Genomic DNA, 22,699 nt, shown 5'->3' with positions numbered 1-22,699 from the left:
ACCCCCCCACCCCCGCCACTCTGGCAAAACCACAAATACTGGCATGGCCGATAAAACTTTGTCTGGAGTGAAGCAATCATCTGTGAGGCAGAGCCCGGAAACCTCCGAAATGTTTTCTGGGCTCAGTCAAGCAACAATCACTCCAAGCTGGACAGCTGAGATAGGCTGCTGAAAAAACATTACTATGAGACAACCAAACCAACCACTGCACCACAGTGTTGCCAGTTATTTGGCATAACTTTGCATTTTTAACACTTCCAGTAATGTGGAAGTACTGTTTTAAACACAGATCATTATATATTTTCCTTTCTGTGGAGAAAAAAGACCAGTGAAATAAATAATGAAGTAAATAATACCTTTTTCCAAAATCTCCAAAAAACATCTTTTTTTTTTAGTACATAACCCTAACCCTAGTTTGTATTCACTTTATTTATACGGTACTTTTTTACTTATTTATAATTTTTTATTTTTTTTTTTATAAATTTAGGTCTGTCCCCAGTGTTATTGCCCCCTGATGGACATTGAATAGAATGCAACTTAAGGACTGGTGTTTATGGACACGACTTCCTTCGTTCGTCATTAATTTAGTCCTTCAGACTTTTTTAAATGTTTCTGATGAAATGACAAACGTAGTTGTTTTTGCTGTACTTGCCTGTGTGTCGATGCTCATAGCCACCAGGTGTCACTGAGTGGGTGATGAATGAATGTGCTGTGATTATGTGTGTGTGGGTGTGTGTGTGACTGAATTGCCCTGTGAAGATAAATTGTCATTTCATTTCACGCAGGTGAATAAAACATCGATTTTTTTCTGTGTGTTTCTCTGCAGGTAATGTGTTTGTGGTGAGCCTGGCGTTCGCTGACCTGGTGGTGGCCTTCTACCCGTACCCTCTGGTTCTCTACGCTCTGTTCCATGATGGATGGGCCCTGGGAAACACCCAGTGCACGGTGAGGCCACGCCAGTACCAGTGTTTCTCATTAGTCCTGATTCAGTTCCACAGACAAGTAACTCTTTTTAAAACAACCTACGACCTGGTAAAGGTTCTATTTATGAGCATTTTTATTAAAGAAATGTGGCTTTGCTGCTGCTAACCATTACCTTTTGGCTAAAAAATAATAATCAGTTAGTGTTTGACTACATTTTTGAAGAAAAAAAAATTGGTTATTTTTTTAACATCCAATAAACTCAAGGCTAACATTTAACATGTTCCCTTATTTTTTCATACATTTATGAACTAACTTTGATGAGGCTGCAGATTTGTAACTCACATCACTGGGTGTCACTCACATTCCAAACCTCACACTGATTTTCAAAGTATAATTAGATTGGATTTTAAGAAGAAACCATGGGGACAAATGTCAGACTGTGATTGGTTACCTTGTATAATTGACCCATGCTCACCATTGATTGGACTCCAGTGACGTTTCCCACTGTTATGCCATCGTTCTGTCGTCTATAACATCAGTCTGAGTGATGACGTAAAGTAATTTACAGCTACTTTTTTTTTTTTTTAATTCAGTGTTGATGCTAAAATCAACTGCGAAATCAACACTTTTATTTCTCTCTTTTTTACTCCTCAGGTCAGTGGTTTCTTCATGGGCCTCAGTGTCATTGGTTCAATCTTCAACATCACAGGGATCGCAGTCAACAGATACTGCTACATCTGTCACTCCTTCTCCTACAGTCGCCTCTACAGCTACCGCAACACGCTGCTGTTCGTTGCCTTGATTTGGCTGCTCACCGTCGTGGCCATCGTCCCCAATTTCTTCGTGGGGTCGCTGCGCTACGACCCCAGGGTCTACTCCTGCACGTTCGCCCAGAACGTCAGCAGCTCCTACACAGTGGCCGTGGTGGTGATTCACTTCCTGGTTCCCATCGCCGTGGTTACCTTCTGTTATCTTAGAATATGGGTGCTTGTCATTCAGGTAAGTGTGCCGCTGCATTCTCAGCATTGTTAATGAAGTCCTTTCAGACGCCCAGGGGATTTGTAATAAATAGTAGCTGTTCTTGAACAGAATAAAAGAGAAGGACAAATAAACATGGAGTCATGGAGAGTTCTGCCAGCTTTGGAAAACAAATAAAAAGGCAGGCGAGTTCATCTGGAATGGACTTTTAACTGTAGTTGGACCATGAAGTCAGCATCTTTAGTAATAAATGACCGAACACTCCTGTTTTCTAGCTGAGATATCAATCCCTGTCCATGCTGGATTAAATATATATTCTAAACAACATGAATATTTGACAAAGTTTTTTTTTTTTTTTTGAAGATTTAATAGAATTTAATAATACATTTTAACCATTACCTTTTGGCTAATTCTGATTCAGCAGTTAGTGTTTGGCTGACTTTGAAAAAGAAAAAAACTTTTAACAATTTCTCTGTTTATTTTTTTTATATTTATTAACATGCTTTAGTTACAATGTATCTTTTTTTAAACATTTTGCTATTTTGTTTCTTCAGCTAATTCTGTGGCACCTCCTCGCTAACACATTTTTCCATTGTGTCCAGGTGAGACGTAAAGTGAAGACTGAAGAGAGTCCTCGCCTTCGACCCAGTGACTTGCGGAATTTCATCACCATGTTTGTGGTCTTTGTGCTTTTCGCCATCTGCTGGGCACCACTGAACCTAATCGGGCTGGCGGTGGCCATAGACCCTCCCCGCGTGGGTCCTCGTATCCCAGAGTGGCTCTTTGTGGTCAGCTACTTCATGGCCTACTTCAATAGTTGTCTGAACGCCATCATCTATGGCCTGCTCAACAGGAACTTCAGGAACGAGTACAAACGTATCGTCTCCTCAGTTTGGGTCACGCGGCTCTTTGTGACAGAGACTTCCAGAGCGGCTACAGAAGGCAGGAGCATGAAGAGCAAGCAGTCGCCGCCTCCGCTGCCCCTGCCGCTGCACAACAACAACGAGTCGGCGAGAGATCGCATTAACAAAGAGTCAAACATGGATCCTTCAGCCTCTTGAAGAGAAATGAAAAGATTGTGTTTGTATCTGAAATCATTGACATTTGTGCAGCTCAAGAGAGAGAAGCAGCGTCTGGAACTGAAAATCATGGCTTTGTGGATGTAAAGTTGTTGTTTTTTTAATGTTTAGATTCGAGATGTTCAGAACTGTTTATTCAGCGACTTCTCGCTTTGAACTTTGTTAAAGTACTTCTTACGATGACGAAGTTTCGTAGATGTCGTATCCTGTGAGAACTGAGCCATTGTTTCATGTCGTTCTTATTCTAAGAAACAAAACTATTTTCATGGTAAATTAATGTTATTTTAAAGGTTTTTTAATGTATTTTCAAACACTTACAAATACAAAACCACCATAGATTATGTGTGGAAAAAATGGAAAGTTAATGTGTACAAATAGGGAAACATTTGTAAACAACTCTGGGGAGAAACAAAAAAATTTGGATCAAAAACATTGAACGTTTCTCTAAGGATCTGTTTTCATCCTAAAGTTATGACGATGAAAATGATCGCGTCTTGGGAAACAGTTTACCTTGGTCTCTTGGTTGCAAACAAAAGGCTTTCCTTCAGAGTTATATCCGTGTCGATGCTCTACAATATGTAGCATATGTTAGCATTTGATGGGTCTTTTGCCTCACTTTCTCCCAATGGCTGTCGCGGGTTGTTGCTCTTTAATATTACAGTGTTTTCTGTAAAGAATTGAGCTGAAGTTGAAGTAGAACTAATGACAGCAGATTTTTTTTTACAGGAAATGCCTTAAATTAAAAACCAAGACTGAGCCAAGAGTGTCTTAGCTAATTACTGGTAAATTCATTTTTATTCAAAGTCACAAACCAACACATTTGGATCAGCTAACCACATTCTTGAAACTGGTCCAAAGAAAACACTGCACACGTGTGACGGTCGAGTTGAACATTAAATTGTTCACAGGCTCGTTTGTGATCTTGAAGATTTAAAACAACTTAATCGACACAGGTTCAGTCATAACTATGAAGCCTCAGAACGGGGCCTAGCATGCTAAGCTAATGTCTATGGAAATGGATGGTGAACACACATGACTCTTAACGACTTCATAAGCCTCAAAAACCTTAGCTGAAAGCTAAATTTGTAAGATAAAAAATGGCCTCATACTGTTTTTGACGTAAACTGTGATGTGGTTTGACATGGTGATATAGTAAAGTGTTTAAGGGCCGTCTTTATACCATTTTACCATTAGCCCTTTTCCCTTGAAACTGAGTTACAATGGTAGTGGTCAAAGTGGAACATTAGCTCAGCGCTAACATTCCTACCTGTATATCAGTACGGCAACAAACCATTTCTCTACATGTGGCAAACACAATTGCTAATAAACATTAGCAATGGCTGCCCATATTCAAGCTTTCAAAAAGCTAATGCTAATTAGCTAGTGGTGCAGCTTTGATAACAACAAAACTGTTGGAGTACAAAAGTATTTTCTTACATTTGTGACAATTTCTTACATTCAAGTTAATAAGTTGTTAATTTCATACCACACTGAATTATGGGATTTTTGTGCCCATATCGAGGGGCGGGGTTGTCTAAAACTGCCTAAACTGACCCTGCAGTGGCAAATATGCAAAAAAAAAAAAAAGAAAGAAAGAAAAAGAAATCTCACTTTTTAAAAATGTCTTTTCTGTTTATTGCAATTTTAACTCTTTTTAAAACATTCACTGTGAACAAAACAACCCAAACCAAAAGAATCCATTGTGCAGGTAGCGCCATTGTACTGTCACCAATGATTTGGCTCATGCTGTATCTGTTTTCTACCATCTCAGGGTCTCCTACCACAGCTTTTTGTTGTTGTTGACTGAAAAACACTTGTAGCAGCTGCCGTTAAAAAGAAAGTTGGACGACTTTTCAATGGGAAGACGAATGCTGCACATTGTAAATTAGAAACCGGTGGGTTGGTGGAGTGTGGGACTTGAACACAAAGAGAAGTGTTCCCACTCTGTCTGGCTTACTGCTGAAACATTTCTTTGCTTTTGGTTTGTTGTGGGGCTTTTTTCTTTTTTTTTTCAGCAAATGCTGCAGCACAGTGTGTGCTGGATTTTTTTTTTACCCTGTCAAAATGGTTGTTTGCTGTTCAACAGGATTTTTTTTTACCCTGTCAAAATGGTTGTCATTGTGGTTTTGACTTCTGACATGTCAACACTCGAACCACACAATTGATTCTCACCATAGAGAGATGCTAAAAGGCCATGGTGTTGAAACAACCACACAGTTGGACAGTTTGAAGCTGCATCTAAAACAATCGCAGGCTAAATCAGCATAAATGTTGTTTACAGAAAATATAAATTATAAATTAGGGTTATTTGTCTTTTTTTGTGTATTTTTCCTCAAATTGTAATTTATCATCAAAAATATAATGTCAGTTCAGCCAATTTGGTGTAAATTAGGGTTATTTGTATTTTTTTGTGTATTTTTCCTCAAATTGTTGGCTTTAAATATGGTTTTCATTCTGGTCTCCTTTTCTTTTTTTCTTTTACTATATTTTAAATGAATGTTACAATATTTTCTGGGTCATTTTAGGGTTGTTATTTTTGGCCTCAAATTGGTCATTTGATTCAAAATACAGTATTAATTCCGTGTTGATTTAGAAAAAAATGAAGCTAGCTGTTCCATTAGTAAATTAGGATTACTGCCTTACAGAAAATTAAACAGCGTCAAATTCTGGATTATGAGGCCGTTGTCGTGTATTCAGGACAGATGTCTGTTGAGAGTTTTCTCTCCAGCAACGTCAGGGCGTTCAGACGGAAACCTCAGGCAAGCGACTCGATTGATGAAGCAGAAAAAGAACAAATATTATCTTTTCTCCTTTGTGTCCCCCTCCTCCCCCTCTCCCTCCCCTCCTTCCCTCACCCCCACGCCCCACAGCAAGCTCATGTAAGGGTAATCATGTATGTTCTGAACCTTGGACCTAGAAATAGAGATGAGACCATGCTTGTCAGATTAAAGGATGGAAGTGACATTTCTTTAACCTGCACTTGAATAAAATGCTTTAAATAACACACCACATTAAAAAAAAACAACGCAGTGACATCATCATTTTTGTTTATCTCTTAATCTCTTAAAAAAAAAAACAAGCAGGAGATACATGATGTAGGTAAATGTCTGCCTTCAAAACTACAAACTACGGGGTCAAAATGGGGGGTGGGCTGTAAATGTGGTGTAGTCCAGTTTTTCCCAAACTTTTTTTCTGGGGACCCATATTTCAAACCTCACAAACCTTCGTGACACAAGTCAAAAGACGTTATTTGTAAACTCCTGGGAAACATGATGCGAGACGACACCAAAAAAAATCTCTAGTGACCCACCTGAGGGTCACGACCCAGTCTTTGGGAAACAATGGTGTAGTCCATCACTTATACAAGCAGAACAATATTAACCAATATTAACTGATACCGATGCAGACCTGGTAATATTTATTTATTTATCTGTACAAACCACTGTATGAGTTTGAGATTAACTAAATGAGCTGCAATGCTGCCATCTAGTGACTTTCACTTTAATATACAGCCGTTTATCCCCAAAACTATTTTTAGGTCACACATCATTTGGCAAAAGCCCAGGCACTGCGTTATTATTATCAGATGACAATTTTTACAGATATTACATAATATGCTAATATCAGGCCAATAATATCAGTCGGATGATATTGTCGGACATCCCTAATTAATATATAATGCAGGGAGATGTTTTTGTTTTTTTCCATAGTTATGTCTAAGTTGTCCATGTTCAGTACTGCCCACACTTGAAACTTTTTCATTTCCACAGGTAGAGTCTGTTTTATTTCCCTCCTCAGCAGCATTAAATCTTGGGGCAATGAATTAATAAGTTGGAAATGTTTTACACAATGTCTTCACCTCATTCTGACCTGATGCTGTCTATGTGGGTTGGACTAACAGAACGAAACAGATTTTTATGTAAAGAAAAAAAAAGTTTTTTTTTACCATACAGTTTGAAAAAAGAATTAACAAAAAAAATGTTTTTAAGGAACTAAAAAGTTGTGTTCCAGGCTTTGACGACTTGTGTGGTGATTGTTGTCTTTCTCCTACAGGATGTGCTAATGTGCATGACTTGATGATGTTGTTTATGGAGACGGTGTGGTTTTTTTTGTTTTTTTTTACTTTATAAGTTGGTCAAGGCTGTAGCAGTCAAAGGTTGATTTAAGAAGGAACCAAAGGCTAAATTTGTGGAATGTAATGGAATTTAATATTTAACAACCCACGAGGCTCAGTGAGTGTGAAAAAAGACATGTATTTTGTGCGACGACCTCTGGCAACTTAAAATAAAAGACACGGTGAATCATCTGATGTAACGTTTGGTTCTTCACATTCTAACATAACATAATTTACCATTGTTGAATCTGTTTCTTTCTGTGATGTGCAAGTTTTTTTAAACATGGAAAAAAACAAATATTTCAAGAAGATCCATAGAACTAGAAGACGATCAAACTGACGTTGACGTTCTTGCCATGAAACAATGGCTGTGACTGCTGCCCCTCTTCATCCAGAGGACTGTAATATATTTATCTTAATATTAAACATTCTATTAGATTCAAAAACTGCAGTGACATAAATGAGGGTCTATGCATCACAGAAGTATAAACTAGAATAAGAATTAATTGAAGTTAAAATCCTTCTGGAGAGCAGCTGTTCATATTTCATGACTTACCAAGTTGTGAAGAATTTAAAAAAAAGAAAAAAAAGAAAATCCCCAGTTAATCATTTTGTCTCTCAGGATGTCAAACTTGTTTAAAGTGTTTTTTATTTGAAAACTCTCCTTTTAAAATGTTTGACTCCAAGCTAGGGATTTTCTTTACAAACGTGGAAATCCCCAACGTGGCCAGGCTCTGGCAGCAAAGGCTTTTTTTTATTTAATTATTTTTTTATTATTTAGTTGAGTTTTTATGCCTTGTTTATTTATAAATCTTAGATCAATTTTATTTTTTAATCAAAGTCTCAACCCTTATGTTTTTACAGGAGCAGTTTTGAATCTGCATTTAAATATGTTGGCATTTGAAAAAGTGAATGTAGATCAGGGTTGATGTCTGTTGACGGCAGGATGTTCTCTGGAGACACTGCCACCCCCAGACTTTATCAGACTTCCTGTTGTCAAAATGACACTTCCAAATTATTTTGTGACACACACACACACACAGAGGGGACCATCAGTACCTGGGACAAACTGCAGTATTATGGAGTGCCTTAGAAACAGTTTTCTCTTGGTCTTTCTATCAACTTTATTGGAACGGCGTGTTCCAGGTAATGATCCAGTGAGGAACGATTGTCCTCATTGAGTCCCATTGGGTTTTTATGGCCTTGAGAATCACTTTTGTGTTGCCGTTCTGTATCCCAGAAATCATTCAAAAAAAAGGTCTTATTATTTTAAAAACAATTCTTCTGTTGATGTTACTTTTTTAAGGAGGCACAACACGTAGAGTAACAGCCGGAGCGTTTCCCTCCTTTGGTTGGTTTTAAACTCACCAAAGTTTCCTCAGCCGAGCCAAAGTCCGGGACTTTTGGGTTGTTCTAATTGGCTCACGGGTGTCAATGCGGGGCTAAGCTGCCTCTCACCGAAGGCCTGCTGGGATGGAGGCGTAAAGATCGGCTGATTATTCAGTTCAAACTTTTAAGAAGTCCCAGATTGAACCGGCTTCTCCAGAGACACCTGCAGGTCAAGGGTGAATGACTTAAAGATACAGTATGGACCAAAACACTGCAGATGACGGAGGTCATGGTGTGTTAGGTCCAAAGTTATTTCTTTAACGTTAAACATTAAACCAAAATAATGTTACAATTAAGACACAGCATGAAGATATGGAAGAAAAGGAAGAAAAAAATGATTAAATAACACTTAAGACAAAATATATATATTATATATTTGACATATTAGCTGGATTCTTAGTTAATCATGAATTTTTGGTTAAGTATTTTTCAATAACCTGATCTGATTTAGTTAAAGTTAGTTTTTGTTTGTTTGTTTGTTTGTTTAAACCTGATCTGATTTAGCTGAAGTTAGTTTTTGTTTGTTTGTTTCTTGGGTTGCATTCAGGTTTGTTCCTGTCAAGAATGTTAAAAGAAAACTGCGAAATGAACAGAATTCCTCGACTACTTGTCTATTCACTACACAAACTCGATTGAGCGAGCGCTGTTTGAATTCACCTGTGGCAGCCTTTACGTGACCTTCTTTGGAAAATGCTGGAGAAATGGATGATGGGTAATTCTCTTCCCCGTGTTTCTCTCCCTGATGAGATCAAAACTCCTGATTTAATTTGATCTCAAACCTGTCTCGAGTTCAGCTCTTCAGCGAGGGGCATGTGGTCTCAAAACTGCACTTCACGCTGCCTCAGAGGTGGGAGTAGTTCAGCTAATGGGCCGTTTGGTGAATACATATCACTCAGCGCTCACACCAGGCTCTCTGAATAAAAAAATAAAAAAAAATCAGAAGCTGTGATGGGTTTCCAGTGGGCTGACTCTAATCCATAAACAGGATACAAAACACTGACCTGAAATCAGCACTTTGATACGTTGGACTCACAAAGGCAGACCTGGAAACAGTCAATAAATTAATCAAAGTCACACTTTGTTTTTTGTCATTTATTTAATGCAAACCAGGGAAAATGGAACTTTCCTTTCCCTCCTCCTTAGAATAAAACATATTATAAATCTACAGGTGACTGATTTATAATACTGCTGCATATTTCACATCTGTGAGGATCGTTTGATGATCCTGGCGCCAGTTTTAAGAACATATGTCCCACTACATGAAATCACAAATACTTCTACTACTTGTTGTTTGTTGTTTGTCAACCTTCCAGTATTCAATGCATCATATGTTTTGGTGCACATTTTCTGAGCCCTCGAATATGTCCGGCTCAACTAAATGTATAATTGATCAGCACTGCAGAATTAAAATTCAGACCATAAGTGCTCCTCGGTTTGTGCACAGAATTTGGACACGGATTCTCTGGCTTCTGTCAATTTTCGATGACACGTTTTTTTTTTTTTTTTTGGTCCAAATGAAAACAAACTGGGTCACAAAAAAACAAAAAAGCTCCCTTAGTGACTTCATCATCATCATCATCATAGAATTTGACTCTCAGACATCAGGCTTCAGAAAATGCTGCCAAAGCAGCCTTTGGAATGTGCCTTCAGGGTGACGGCCAATCACAGTCGTAGCAGCCTTTGGAATGTCTTCAGGGTGACGGCCAATCACAGTCGTCCAATCAAACAGCTCAGTCAAGTTATGACTGCACTTGAACATGTGCCTGTGAAATGTGCACGTGAACCAACAGTACAGGCTGTGACTGACAGCTGCATCATCCAATAAGAGTCCGGCTGCAGGCAACATACAATCAAGCAGCCGTGATGATGACGACGATGTTTTGGACCGGTCACTGTTGAAGTGTCGTGATTGGACGTTACTGAAAACCATTCCTTCCATCTGGACAACGGTCTCGCCACATGCTAACGTTTCTGAATCCATACATTTAGTAGCGACTGTTGAACACAGCCAATGAGATGACAGCATGCGATGCTAGACATTATTGTCCCAGAAGCTCTGAGGCGTCCGTCTGCAGATAAAATGAAACGACAGCGAATTGTATTCGCGTTGTGATCCGTTTGGTGGATGAAGTGCAGGATGTCCAACTGTCTGTTGTTGTTTCATCTCAGCTGGTGTTGTTTTACTGTCTGCAGAAGGACTGTAATCACACAGTCGCTCTGACCTCATTTCCCAATCAATTAACTCGTAAGACATTTTATTTTCTCCACCCTCTGGCCGATGACTTGTCCCTCGCTCAGCCTCAAGTCTCCTCTGGTGGGAAAGGCAATTAAGAAAATGGAACACAGTCTTTTTTTTGTTTGTTTTTTTTTTTCAACCTGCTAGCTTTTCTCTGCAGGAGCTAACAGGTGAGGAAAATAGAACGTGTGTGATTAAAGCCTTTGGAAACCAGTATGGCCCCCAGCACTCGGTGAAAGTACTCTATGAAATGAAAATGTGCAATCTGGAAATGTGTTCTATGAAGGAGCCAATAATTATATCGCATTTATAGGTCAATAAATATAAGGCACAAGAACAGTAATCAGAGGAATGGAAATTAAACAACTACATCTTCATCACTACGGCAGGAAAGTCAAATGTCACAGCCTCGAGATGAATAACGGTGTGGTAGTAATTGAACAGAAAACTACGGTATTGCAAAAAGTGGACGTCCAACACACAGTGTGAACAAAAGAACAAAAATAATTAGAATGCCCCTAGTGGCTGTTAGTGTGAAAATAAAAAACGTGAAATAATATATTTTAACACATAAGTCGCTCTTGAGTATAAGTCACAAACCCAGCCAAAGGATGAAATAAAAAAAAGGTGCGACTTATATTCCGGAAAATACAGTTCGCTGGTCAAAACAAATATTTAAAAAAAAATTGTATTTTATACAGATGAGTCAATGTTGTACATGAATTTCAAAAAATTTTAAATTTCTAAAAATGTTTCACGGAGTCTTCTGTCTTCTTATTCTTTCTCAGGTGTGTGTTCTCGTGGATGAATGCATCTGCGTGTGTGACTCAGATGCTGCAACTGCACAACTTCTTGCATCAACAGACATGAGAGAACAGACTTGCCACGAGCAGGCTTTCAGCTGTCTGCAGGTGATGCTGTTTGATGAATTATTTAAAAGTGTTCACAATAAAGTTAAATAAGCCGCTGCTTTAGTGTCTACACGGAACTTTGATCAACACGGTGAACCATGTGTGACGAGATAAAGACTTTTACCTGTTTACCTTGTTTTACTTGGCATCTCTTTTTACACTTGACACCAAAACAAAGTCATTACAATAAATTAGAAACAAATATCTCCTCCTCCCCCAAAATTTCAGAAGAATTGGAAGACTAGGCTAGGACTTTAAAAAGAGCTAATGATTCCATCTGTGACAAAAATGGACGTGATCGCAAATGCGAGAGAAATGTCTCGCAGCGAGCAACAGCAGGAGGTCTCACCAGGAGAGGATCCAGGGAGGAGCCGGTGAGGAGCATGTCAAACAGACATGAAACGAAAGCAGAGCAGAGACGCTCAGAGAGAGAAGTGTATCCAAAAAAGGGTGGAGGAGGAATATTAAAAAAAATGTGTTGAACTGAGGCCTGTGCCTCTCAGCTGAGTGAAAGATGTTTTTGTTTTAAAGCCTTTAAAACTGTCAGAGAATTAAAAGTGATTTTTCTACAGCTGAAGAAGAGTAACAAATATCTACCTATTCTCTTGGTTTGTTGTTAAATTCAGAGTGAAAATATTTTTTATATAAGGTTCAGGAAAAACATATACAAATGTGGAATTAGAACGAATAATTTGTTAAACTTGGCAAAAAGCTAAGCTATATAAGAATAATTTGTTAAACTTGTTAAACTTGGCAAAAAGCTAAGCTAAGACGTTATTATAAAGAAAAACAAATATAACATGAATGCTAAAAGTTTAAAATAAGTCAGATGCTACTCTTAACCAGTCAAACCTTTACCTCCAACCTACTGTAGTTAAATATCAACTATTAGAGCTAAATATACAACCTATAACAATAAACAAAAATAAACCATATTTAGCTGACAAGAAAGGATTTTAATATATAATTTGTGGATGATGATCATAAATAATATTAGAGCAGAAGCATTTTCAAATAAACTAAAATATATTTAAAAAAAACAACTTTTTATTAACCAAAAAACAAACATTATAGGAAACAAATCACAAAAATTAAAAAATATTTTGGCTAATGGATGGAAATGGAAAGCTACAGCGTTAGCAACAATCCACATAAACAGATGGAAATTGTTAATAAATCGGTGAATTCATGTGTAAATATACTTATATAAATACACAGAAAGCGTATAATGTCATCTGGGTTCTAAAAAATAGATAAAAGCTCATTTAGTGATATTTATTCCGCTTCCTCGAACATGTTCCAGTTTCTGGTAAAGTCTCTCTCTCTCTCTCTCTCTCCTCTCATCCTCTCCCTCCAGCATCTCCAAGTAAAGCCTTTTTTCCATGCAGACAAAATGTCGTGTCTTTTACCAACTTTTCTTCCCTCAGTTCGTCCCCGTGGGTCTGGACACCAGAGCTGCTGACCATTAACACATGACCGTTCCACCGCACTGATCGTCTTGGGGACGAGAACGAGCGAAACTTCAGCAAAATGGTCATTAGAGGAAAAAACCATCTACTTTACCATTGCTGCCTCTGAGGCCACTCAGAGTTACTGAGGATATAATCCCAAAAAGTTTGGCCATCGACGATTTCTACCATCTCAGCTCCACTTCCATCCTGCCCAACCCTGTGTCGGAACGATGGAACGAGGCAGTCTTCAGAAATGTATGGGAGGAGGCGACATATATATTTATTATTTTTCTTTCTTATTCTGATGCTCAGTTTGGACGTCAGTGAGTCATCCTCACCTAATGAGCTGGACTCTATGTATGAATTCTTGGCAGGTTAGAAAGTATACTATATCTGTGTGTGTGTGTGGATGGATGTGTGACTCCATGTTCTGTTACAGAACTCCTCACAGGGTCTATTTATGCACAGCACTCCGTTACAGAGCTCCTCACAGGGTCTATTTATGCACAGCTCCTTCTTTTACGCTTTCATGTAATTCCAATCCCATAAGCATCCAGAACCTCCTCAGGCCCGTGCTTTATATCTCCACCTCCAGCTACTATCAACACATTGGCCGTACGGATCTCAGCAGAGTCTGATCTTCGTCATGGAAACCACCTAACACACTTTACCATGGGGATAGTATCAACACATTGGCCGTACGGATCTTAGCAGAGTCTGATCCACCTAACACACTTTACCATGGGGATATATTTTAAAAAAATAAAATAAAAATAAAAATGAATGGAGTGTAAAAAGGTCTCAATGAAAAGCTGCTGCTGAAGAATAGAGTTGACACAAATGTAGCTTTGAACATCATAGCAATTAAAGACATGTTTATCCCACAATATTAGACTTTTGGATTCCAGTTAGAGCAGTGGTTCTCAAACTGTGGTACGCGTACCATCAGTGGTACCCGGGGAAAATTGACATTTTCACATTTATATTTTTAGATGAATAAATCTGAAACAAACCATGCACAATTAATACAACATCTAAACATAAACATCTTTATAAACATCTCTCCTGCAAGGCGGAAGCTAATGTGTGTCATCATGGTGGTACTCAGAGAGGTCAATGTTTGATTTTAAAGTTTGATTTTTCTCGTTGATATAAAACAAAGCTTGCCATCCAGTAATTCCAACTTCATTAAACAAGCAAACATAATTAGGCAGCGATACATACAGGCTTTTCCATGTATATCCAGGCCGGGGCTGATGAAAGAGCTTGAAAAGCCTTAAGGGTTCAGTCCAGGCTCAGTGTGAAACCTACTGGCAGTAAATTCATGCATGTGTAATTTCCTAACAAGCACTTCTTACCTCCACGCTGCTGCTTAGTGATACTCACTGTAATGTAATATAAAAAAAAAAACCCTCTAATGTGTAGCAGGAATCAGAAGAAGAAGAAGAAACGTAGGATGAAGACAAAGGAACAAATGCTGGGCCAACTTTTCTGTCACAACACATTCTGAATCAATACCAAGCACATTTTTTAAAGAGATTAAAACGTGTTTCTTCTGCTCAGTTCAAAGCAAATTCTCTTGAAAAATGTCTTCTGCAACATTCTTTACAAGACTTCTGTAGTTCGTATACGGCAGATAAGTCAGGTCCAAAGATAAAACGCCTCAAAGGTAGCCAGCCGGCTGGTTGGTTGTGAAAGAATGAGTTGAATTCTTTGGTTCTTATCAGTTTATCTGAAACAAAGATCTTGAACTCCTGGGATGCAGCCCACTCCCGGGCAGTGACCAACCAACATTCGGCCCACAAGTCGATGACAAAAACCATGTGACCTCCCAACTCATTTGACTTTAACTTTACTGACATAAAACATTACCCATCCCTGTATAGCCTGATAGACAAAAGAACAAAAAAAAACTAGATTTTTTAAACTGAATTCATGTAAATATAAATATATATTTATTCTCCCTGTAAGGCAATGTAGTCCATGACTAGTAGCTGAGAGCCACATAACAGCTAGTTTTTTTTTAATAATCATCAAATTGGATCCCATTTTCTGCCAGAAGATTTCCTTCTCTGCCACACTCAGGTAAGGTGTAAAAATGAAGTGGATTGGACCTTTGACACTCAGTGACCTCCCTGCTGGGCTGCCTTCAGAGTGATGGGGGGGGGGGGGGCGACCAGGCTGATCAGGTGAAGTGTCCAGGAGATGAGTGTGTAATATCCCTGCAGACAGCATGGCACCAACGTAGACAAGGAGCTAATACAGTTTCCTTGGGCCATAATTTACATTTCAGGGGAAACAAAAAATCCCACCACTGAACGTCATTCACTTTGAGTTCTGCCAAAAACATTACGTCCTTGCAGCAGTAGAACATCAGCGGAAGTTCTGCCAAAAACATTACATCCTTGCAGCAGTAGAACATCAGCGGAATTGGAACAAAAAATAAATTGACGAATAAATAAATAACCGGAGAAGCCGGCAGCCTGCCAATCAAGCCTGTGCTTTTTGATATGGTTCTTTGTGAGTGATAATTTCTCTGCAACACATTTCCCTTTGTGCTGCAAATGGAGGGACATCTGCCAATGCCCCACTGTTAATGTGGCTTCATTAAATATGCAAATGAACCATAGTTAAGACTCACCACTGACGCCCAGTCTGGCCAGATCCCAGCTTCAGCTCCGACAGGTGTCCAACACTCTCGTATCAGCATTCTTTGGCTGCCAGGAGGAAGAAGTGAGGAGTTTAAGGACTTTCGGTTCATTATGATTCATTTGTAGCTATGATACTAGCCAAACACACAGAGAGGCTACACACTAAAACAAGAGACGCTGTTATTTATGTGAGCGCTAACATCAACTTTGAACGTTTAATGTCCACTCTCCTGTGTCCTGGGAGACTCGTGATGAGATTTGTTCAGATGTACAACATTAATAAAATGAAAAGTCAAGCCTGTCGACTCCAGGCTTCCAAGAGAAAACTGACCTGGTTTTCCAGCTGCTGATGATTATGTTGACAAAAAAGAGAAAAAGCAATGCACCCCCCCACCAACGCTCCCTTCAGAATGTTGTCCCTTTATTGTCACAAAGTGTTTACTTCTTCTGCTGTGAACCGAGCAAGGGGTTGAAAAACAACACAAAATGCAGCTGTGAGCTGGACTCGACAGATATCTTGACCTGTCGTTTGAAATAAAGACTCAAAGCCCAAACCTCTACAGCTTGTGACAGTGTTTTGTTGCTGCCCAGAGCATAAGGCTTTTTTTTCCATCCAAAAAGCAGAGGAAAGCAAGACTTTGAAGGTCATTTCCCTTCATTTCTGATTATGGACTGAGAAAGTAAAATTCAATGAATCACTACATAAATTAATTACACTTACCTTCTCTTTGTGAAAGTCTAAAAGGGTGTCTAGTTTTAAAATCCAAAACATTGGAAGGCGTCTCCAACAGCTTGGACAAGTTTTATTTTTTAGAACTTTGTCGAGTGTGGAGCTTTGTTATGTGTTTGTGGTCAAAAGAAAGTGGAGCAAAAAAAAATAAAAAAATTTTGCCCTAGATTTTGACCTAACTCCATCTTCACAAAGATCTTTTCTCAAATGACTACTAAGTACTAACTACTAGGACAGAACAACAGCTGAATGAACTGCCAAAACGACAGGAGGTGAAACACAGGGTCTTTAAAGGCAGTGGAGTTAATGAGACACAGGTGACACTAATGACCACAGGTGGCAGTAACGAGGAGCCTGAGAAGAGAAGAAAAAGTATTTTTTTAAATATTGGACTTTAAGCACATTTTTAATCTACTGTTTGGTGTATTTTCTTTTTTTCTCTCTCTCAGCGTAAAGTCAGTTAAATTCTGACATTTAATGACATTTATTTTAAAGAAGAGAAAAGTCAGTTAAATTCATGACATTTAATGACATTTATTTTAAAGATCAAATACAGAGCTTCTTCTTTCAGAGATTAAGGCAAAAACCCCAGTCAACGTATGTAAATCTACTGTAACACAAGACTTAAGATAGCATCTCTGATGTGTGTTTTTTTTCTTTCCTTTAAATGTCACATTAAAATGAGGTTTATGTGGTTTTAAAGTCTGTCAATCTAAAAACATTAACACATTCACCTGTAATTCATTCATATTTTTTAACAGTTTACATTCATATTTACATATGGCAGTGGGGTGGGGGGGGGGGTTTGCGGTTCTGGGGCCCCCCCCCCCCCCCCGGTACAATAACAATAAAGACAATTCTATTCCCCTCAGTTTATGAGCCAATCCTGTCAGAGAAACCTTCCCACGATATTTATCTCACAGCATCAGCATAAACAAGAGAAACCAGACGTTCTCTTGTTGTGGTAGAGACCCGTCCCTGTGAAAAGCGCAGGCGGACAAGGTCAAGCAGTGAACTAATCATACACACACGAGAGGTGAAGTAAACTTTCTCTCTTTTTTATGACTGCAGCTGCTGCTCCTCAGAGACGATGTACTGAGGGGAGCAGATCAACCGTCGTCCCAGCCGCTCACTTCATTAAAGCTGATTGTGTTGCACACAGTCATCCCAGTACTTAATGGAGAGAGACAGTGCGATCGCGCCCGTGAGCGAGGGACATTTGGGACCAGGGAGCAAGAGCAAGCTTTTTATGACATTATTATGACAAATGAAAAGGCCTCAAAGAGCCTGTTATCTGGATTTTAACATTTGTGTTCACGTGTCATTTTGAGGTTTTTTTAAATTTATTTATTTAAAAATTGGTGTGTTGTCTTATAACGTGTTCCCTGTACGTTCGTCGTTCGTTGTTCCTTTCCTCACTCACTCGTTTTTTGCCATATTTTGTTCCTGCTGTGTCTCATCAGTTGCACCTTTGTCCACAGTCTTAGTCACAGTGTGTTTTTCTCAGTTCTTCTCTGACTCTCTGTCAGGTTGGATTAGCAGCTTTTCCCAGATTTATTCCTTCGACTCTATATTATTAATCAGATTAAAAAAAGAGATTCTCAGTGAATGGAAGTGCTTTTTGAAGGAGCCTGAGTGATTTTATATTAGGGATTTTGTAAGAGAGGGAACTGTTATTTTTCAAACCACTGATTCTCCTACAGTAGTACTGGCGTCACCGTTGATGGTTTTTCTTGACATTGTTGATCCACTTCAAATATGTGTATTTACAGAATATTGACTAATGTAAACCTACTTCCTCTGAAATGAAAGATTAAACTAAGTGTTGAATATCACATTAGTTTAGGACAAATAGTTGATAAGTGGACAGAAATCCACTTAATAATCATGATCATAATTAATCCATTTGACAATTGTGTCCGTCAGCTCATCGACGCAGGTAACATCCTGGCACTGACTGACAAATATTCCTTTATTTTAATGAATTTATTTTTTCTGCCTCAGGCTCCGGTCTGACAGCAGGGGTCCCCATAGGAACACCTGATCACATTAGTCCAGAGCAAAAACAAATTTGCAGCAGACTCCATAAATTGAATAATTGGCTGGATCCGTAAGTCTCAGCTGATACCATGTTTGAAAACACTTTAACAAGGCCCCACGCCTCCGGCTTGCTTTGGTAAAGTTTGTTGTCAGGCCTCTAGGCTCTCCTTTTGCCCAAGGCCTTCCAAGTTTTTTGAAACACTGATTTTTTGTACCAGTTGCAGTTTCATTTACTTAGATGTTTTTTAATGAGAGGCAAGAGGACAATGATTAGAGGAAGTGGGAATCGAGACTGAAGACACTGTCTGTGCTTATAAATTGGTCGATCTGGCACGGAGCAGCCCCGGGAAGCAGCAGCAGGGGGTCGGGATACTCGTACTACAACCAGTGGGCTGTTAGGAAAATACATCCACACGATACGGTCGACGTGTTCTCTGAGCTAACGGACAAATTCTTTTCTCTGAGCAAGCATTATGGTTCAAAAAACAGAAGTGAAAAAGCTTCTTGGATGAGAGGTGAAACGTCTTCAGAAACCTACTCCGTCCAGTTGCCTCCTCGATGAGACGATTTTTGTATAAAGTGACCTGGACGACTGAGAACCTACACAGACAAGCATTGTGGTTGTTATGTAATCTGGCCTAATGTGGGCTGAGGACTCAGACGTCGACCCCTGGTTTTACTTGCCGTAGTAGAAAAAAAAAATGTTTAAAATCTTGTTGAAATGTCTCCCATGTCCACAGATGTGACATGAGGTAATTGTATGTCGAATGAAATCATCGGAGAAGGAGTTCAGTTTGGGATTTTTCATTTTGTTTAACTTCTAAAGACCAAATCAGGTCAACTCTTTCTGTGTCAGCCGTTAGTAACGCTACTTGGACACATATCACTATAAAAAAAAAACAGCTTTTCTTGCCGAAAGTAAAAAAAAATGGCAGTTGTCAAAGTCACTGAGTTCAAAGGCTCATCACATCCTCTCCGCAGTTCGGCCTCGGCACAGTGAAGTGTAATAGTGAAACGTGCAGTCAGGCACATTTACTGACTGGGCCTGAAGCTCATCAGTGATGTGACACACACGCAGTGGCCTATAGAGCGGATAATAACATGCCTCCTGGTCTGGAATGCACACTGTGTTGTTAAAAAACACCAGGGCTGGTAACTCCAGCACGGTTTAGAGTGGATGTGAAACGTAGCAATCACGCTCATGTACTCTTCATGTCTCCTTACCCTTGGATGGAGAAGCTTTTGCAAATTGGGAGCCAAATAATCAGCCACCCATATAAAACAGTGTCATGTCTTTGAGGACAAGTTGCAAGAAAGTAAGTGGAGAAGAGGATCGAATTATTAACACGAAAAGAAAGTTAGTCAGATTTGTAGTTACATTCCAAACGGAAGTGTATTGTATTTTTTCCGGACTATAAGTCGCACTTTTTTTTAATTCATTGGCTGGGTTTGCGACTTCTATATTAAAATATACAATTTCATGTTTGTTAGTTTCGCACTGACAGCCACTAGAGGGCACTGGAGTGACTTATACTCTGAAGCAACTTATACAGTATGTGTTTTTTTTTCTTCTTCATTCTTTTTTGGCAGGTGCGACCTATAGTCCGGAAAATACTGTATTAGAAAGATTAGATTTACCAGAGGACAAGTAGATGTCATTGTATTCTATTAGCTTAATAGTTATGCTGCAGAAAACGTAGTCTCCCCTGATTAAGACCTTGTTCCAAAATGCTAAAAAAATATATAAATAAATAAATAAATCTCTTTATCTTGACCCTGGTTAGGTAACATTTCAATGGTTAAATAATACAGGACCTGAGTGAGTAAAAAACACCATGTGAACTGAGAATTGAACACTATACGTGTCAGAGTGTTATCACTGTCACACTGACGGACCCTCAGGATCTAACATTCACACACTGAATTTGAACAGGGAAATTCCTGCTTATTCCAGTAATATGTTTGCTTTTCATTAGCATTTCACTGAGGGTGAGGACGCAGCCTCTTTTGCATTTGTGTGTAGAACACCGCAGTGTGGAGAGGCTCAAACGATTCTTATCAGCCGTCTGTCGGAATCGCTGCTCTGCTCAAACCAATAAGTGATGCTGTCAAAGGGGTGTGTCACTCTGTCAGGAATCCTTGGGCTCCGCATGACTCCCCTTGAGGGGAAGAAGTGCTGTCCTTATCAAATGGAGCCATGCCGTACAATATGATGAAACACTGACAGAACAGTGATAGAAATCTCCCTCTGGATAACAGACCTCGTCTTCTGAGGCCCTAATGTTACTGATAAAGGTCATACGCAGAGTAGGACTGTAAAATAATCAATCATTTAAATGCATCTCTGAGGCTCCGGGGACTATTTATAATAAATGAAGCGAGTTGAGAGACTGTAATATGTGAAGAAGAAGAGGAGGAAGAAAGAAATGTGGATTGGTTGTTTGGACTTTCTGAGACCAGGTTGGAATTAGTTTCCATCTGGTGAGTCAATGAAACGAGATTTTGTAAAAACCTCTGATCTTCAACCACAGGAGTATAAAAAAACAAGGTGGAGATCAAATAAGTCCAAGCCATAAAATTACTCAGGTTTCTGACAAAATCTCCTTGAGGAAAAAACAGAAAATTGAAAGTAGTTTTTGTTGCTGTACTGTGACTTTAGTGTTTGTTTGGTTTTTTTACCATGACAAATCAGAACTCTACCTCAGCACTGAGTAACCGAAAGTGCTTTGATAAATTTAATATCTACAGATGTTAGTGGAACAAAAGACAAAATCCCAAACTTTCTCTTGAAAGGCTGTAGAACCATGGTTCCCAACCTTTATAGGTTTGTTAGGCGAACTTCTCTTTTACAAGACGGGAAATTAATGCTGGAAAAATGATCTCTCAAAGAGTGAATTATGAAAAACAAGCTACTGAACTGGCCACAGTGACAATGTGAAGAGTAGGTAATATTACAGTGCTTCATGATCACAGCCTTCAACCAAGATCCAGCTCAGATATTTTATTTGAAGAGTACCTGTGATGACTTCAAACAGACGGTAGTAGATTTGGTGCAAACAGAAAAATGGAGGTCGATGCCGAGCAGCTGTTTCATGTTTTCATTGCCAGTTTAAGGTTGCTCTCATTTACTTGTTGCTGTGGTCATTGGTTATCAGTTGTCACTTGTGGGGGGGAGGGGGAGGAAAAATACGTGATGAGAAGAATTGCAGGGATTTTGCCTCGACTGCACATTTCCGCTTCGCAGTTTGAGTTCATTTACCACAAAGCTGCTAAAACGCTTTCTCTCTGAGTGGCTTCCTGTGAAAAGGTTTCACTCTGCTCTCAGTCTCACAGCCTCAACCTCACTCTAAAACCCCGTCTTCAAGACTGCCGTCTCTGCTTTGTGCCCGATGCCTCCGCGGCCTGATTCATTGTAATGAGTTTTGGGAGCTGGAACATGGCTGAAGCTGCACTGGAAGCGACCTTCTCACTCCTCCTCTGTGCCGCTATTATACAAGGTAATCATGGACCACATGTGCTGCAGCCCATGAATAACACAGCAGTAAATACGTTGTAGTCTCCAATGGTTTGAAATGACTTCTGGTGTGATTAGTTGTCTGTGGTTGTCTTTCAAATCAGCAGAAGTCTATCAGCTTTACATGTAAGCGTTTGTGGGCCTTCACTTTCAGGGTTCCAGAACAACGTGGAGACGGCTCGATATGAAACAACAGAAGCGGCCGTGGGTCAGAACGTTACCCTGCTGTGCGCCATTGAAAACCAGGGGTCCAATATGGCGGTGTTCAGCGTCGAGTGGTTACTGAAAAAACACAAGACTGAAGAAAAAGTCGCGCTGCTCAATGTGAAGTACGGAGTCCAACTATTCTGGCTCAATGTCAGTATAGCCTTTAACGGGGACAGATCAAACCAGTTCATGGTCTCCTCTCTTCACCTTCCTGAGGTGACAAAGAGCAATGGAGGCACCTATATATGTGATTTTGCAACTTTTCCTTCTGGCTCCATCAGGACAGAGACGGTGCTCAGGGTCAAAGGTAAGGAGTTAAAGCTGCCGAATCTTGACCGCGTCCTCCAAACACTGCAGGGTGGTGTAGGTGGTGCAGAGAAATGTTCCATCTTTTTGACAGTTGTGTAGATTTTCATGTTGCTCCAAATTGCATCAGAGCCGCTGCTCCAGCGATCGCCACGGTTGCTGACAACAT

At 39.4% G+C, this 22,699-nt stretch overlaps 2 protein-coding genes across 2 annotated transcripts in view; both read left to right on the top strand.

Annotated features, from left to right (window-relative positions):
• mtnr1bb (melatonin receptor 1Bb) overlaps window positions 1-3,205 on the top strand; it is a 22,475-nt gene extending 19,270 nt beyond the window's left edge. Inside the window, exons 2-4 of the mRNA XM_008333091.3 lie at window positions 827-945; window positions 1,579-1,923; window positions 2,505-3,205. Coding sequence (XP_008331313.1) covers window positions 827-945; window positions 1,579-1,923; window positions 2,505-2,963 — 923 coding nt within the window. The 3' untranslated portion in view covers window positions 2,964-3,205. The remainder of the gene's footprint in view (window positions 1-826; window positions 946-1,578; window positions 1,924-2,504) is intronic.
• An 18,470-nt stretch (window positions 3,206-21,675) lies between these two features.
• The window catches only part of si:ch1073-15f19.2 (serine-rich adhesin for platelets), a 5,483-nt gene continuing 4,459 nt past the window's right edge, over window positions 21,676-22,699 (top strand). The window contains exons 1-2 of the mRNA XM_008333092.2: window positions 21,676-22,000; window positions 22,172-22,531. Coding sequence (XP_008331314.1) covers window positions 21,919-22,000; window positions 22,172-22,531 — 442 coding nt within the window. The 5' untranslated portion in view covers window positions 21,676-21,918. The remainder of the gene's footprint in view (window positions 22,001-22,171; window positions 22,532-22,699) is intronic.

This window comes from Cynoglossus semilaevis, chromosome 19 (genome assembly GCF_000523025.1).
Source record: "Cynoglossus semilaevis isolate Cse_v1.0 chromosome 19, Cse_v1.0, whole genome shotgun sequence".
NCBI lineage: Eukaryota > Metazoa > Chordata > Actinopteri > Pleuronectiformes > Cynoglossidae > Cynoglossus > Cynoglossus semilaevis.
The sequence above is the reverse complement of the archived record's forward strand: the minus strand, read 5'-3'. Positions and strand labels throughout refer to the sequence as shown.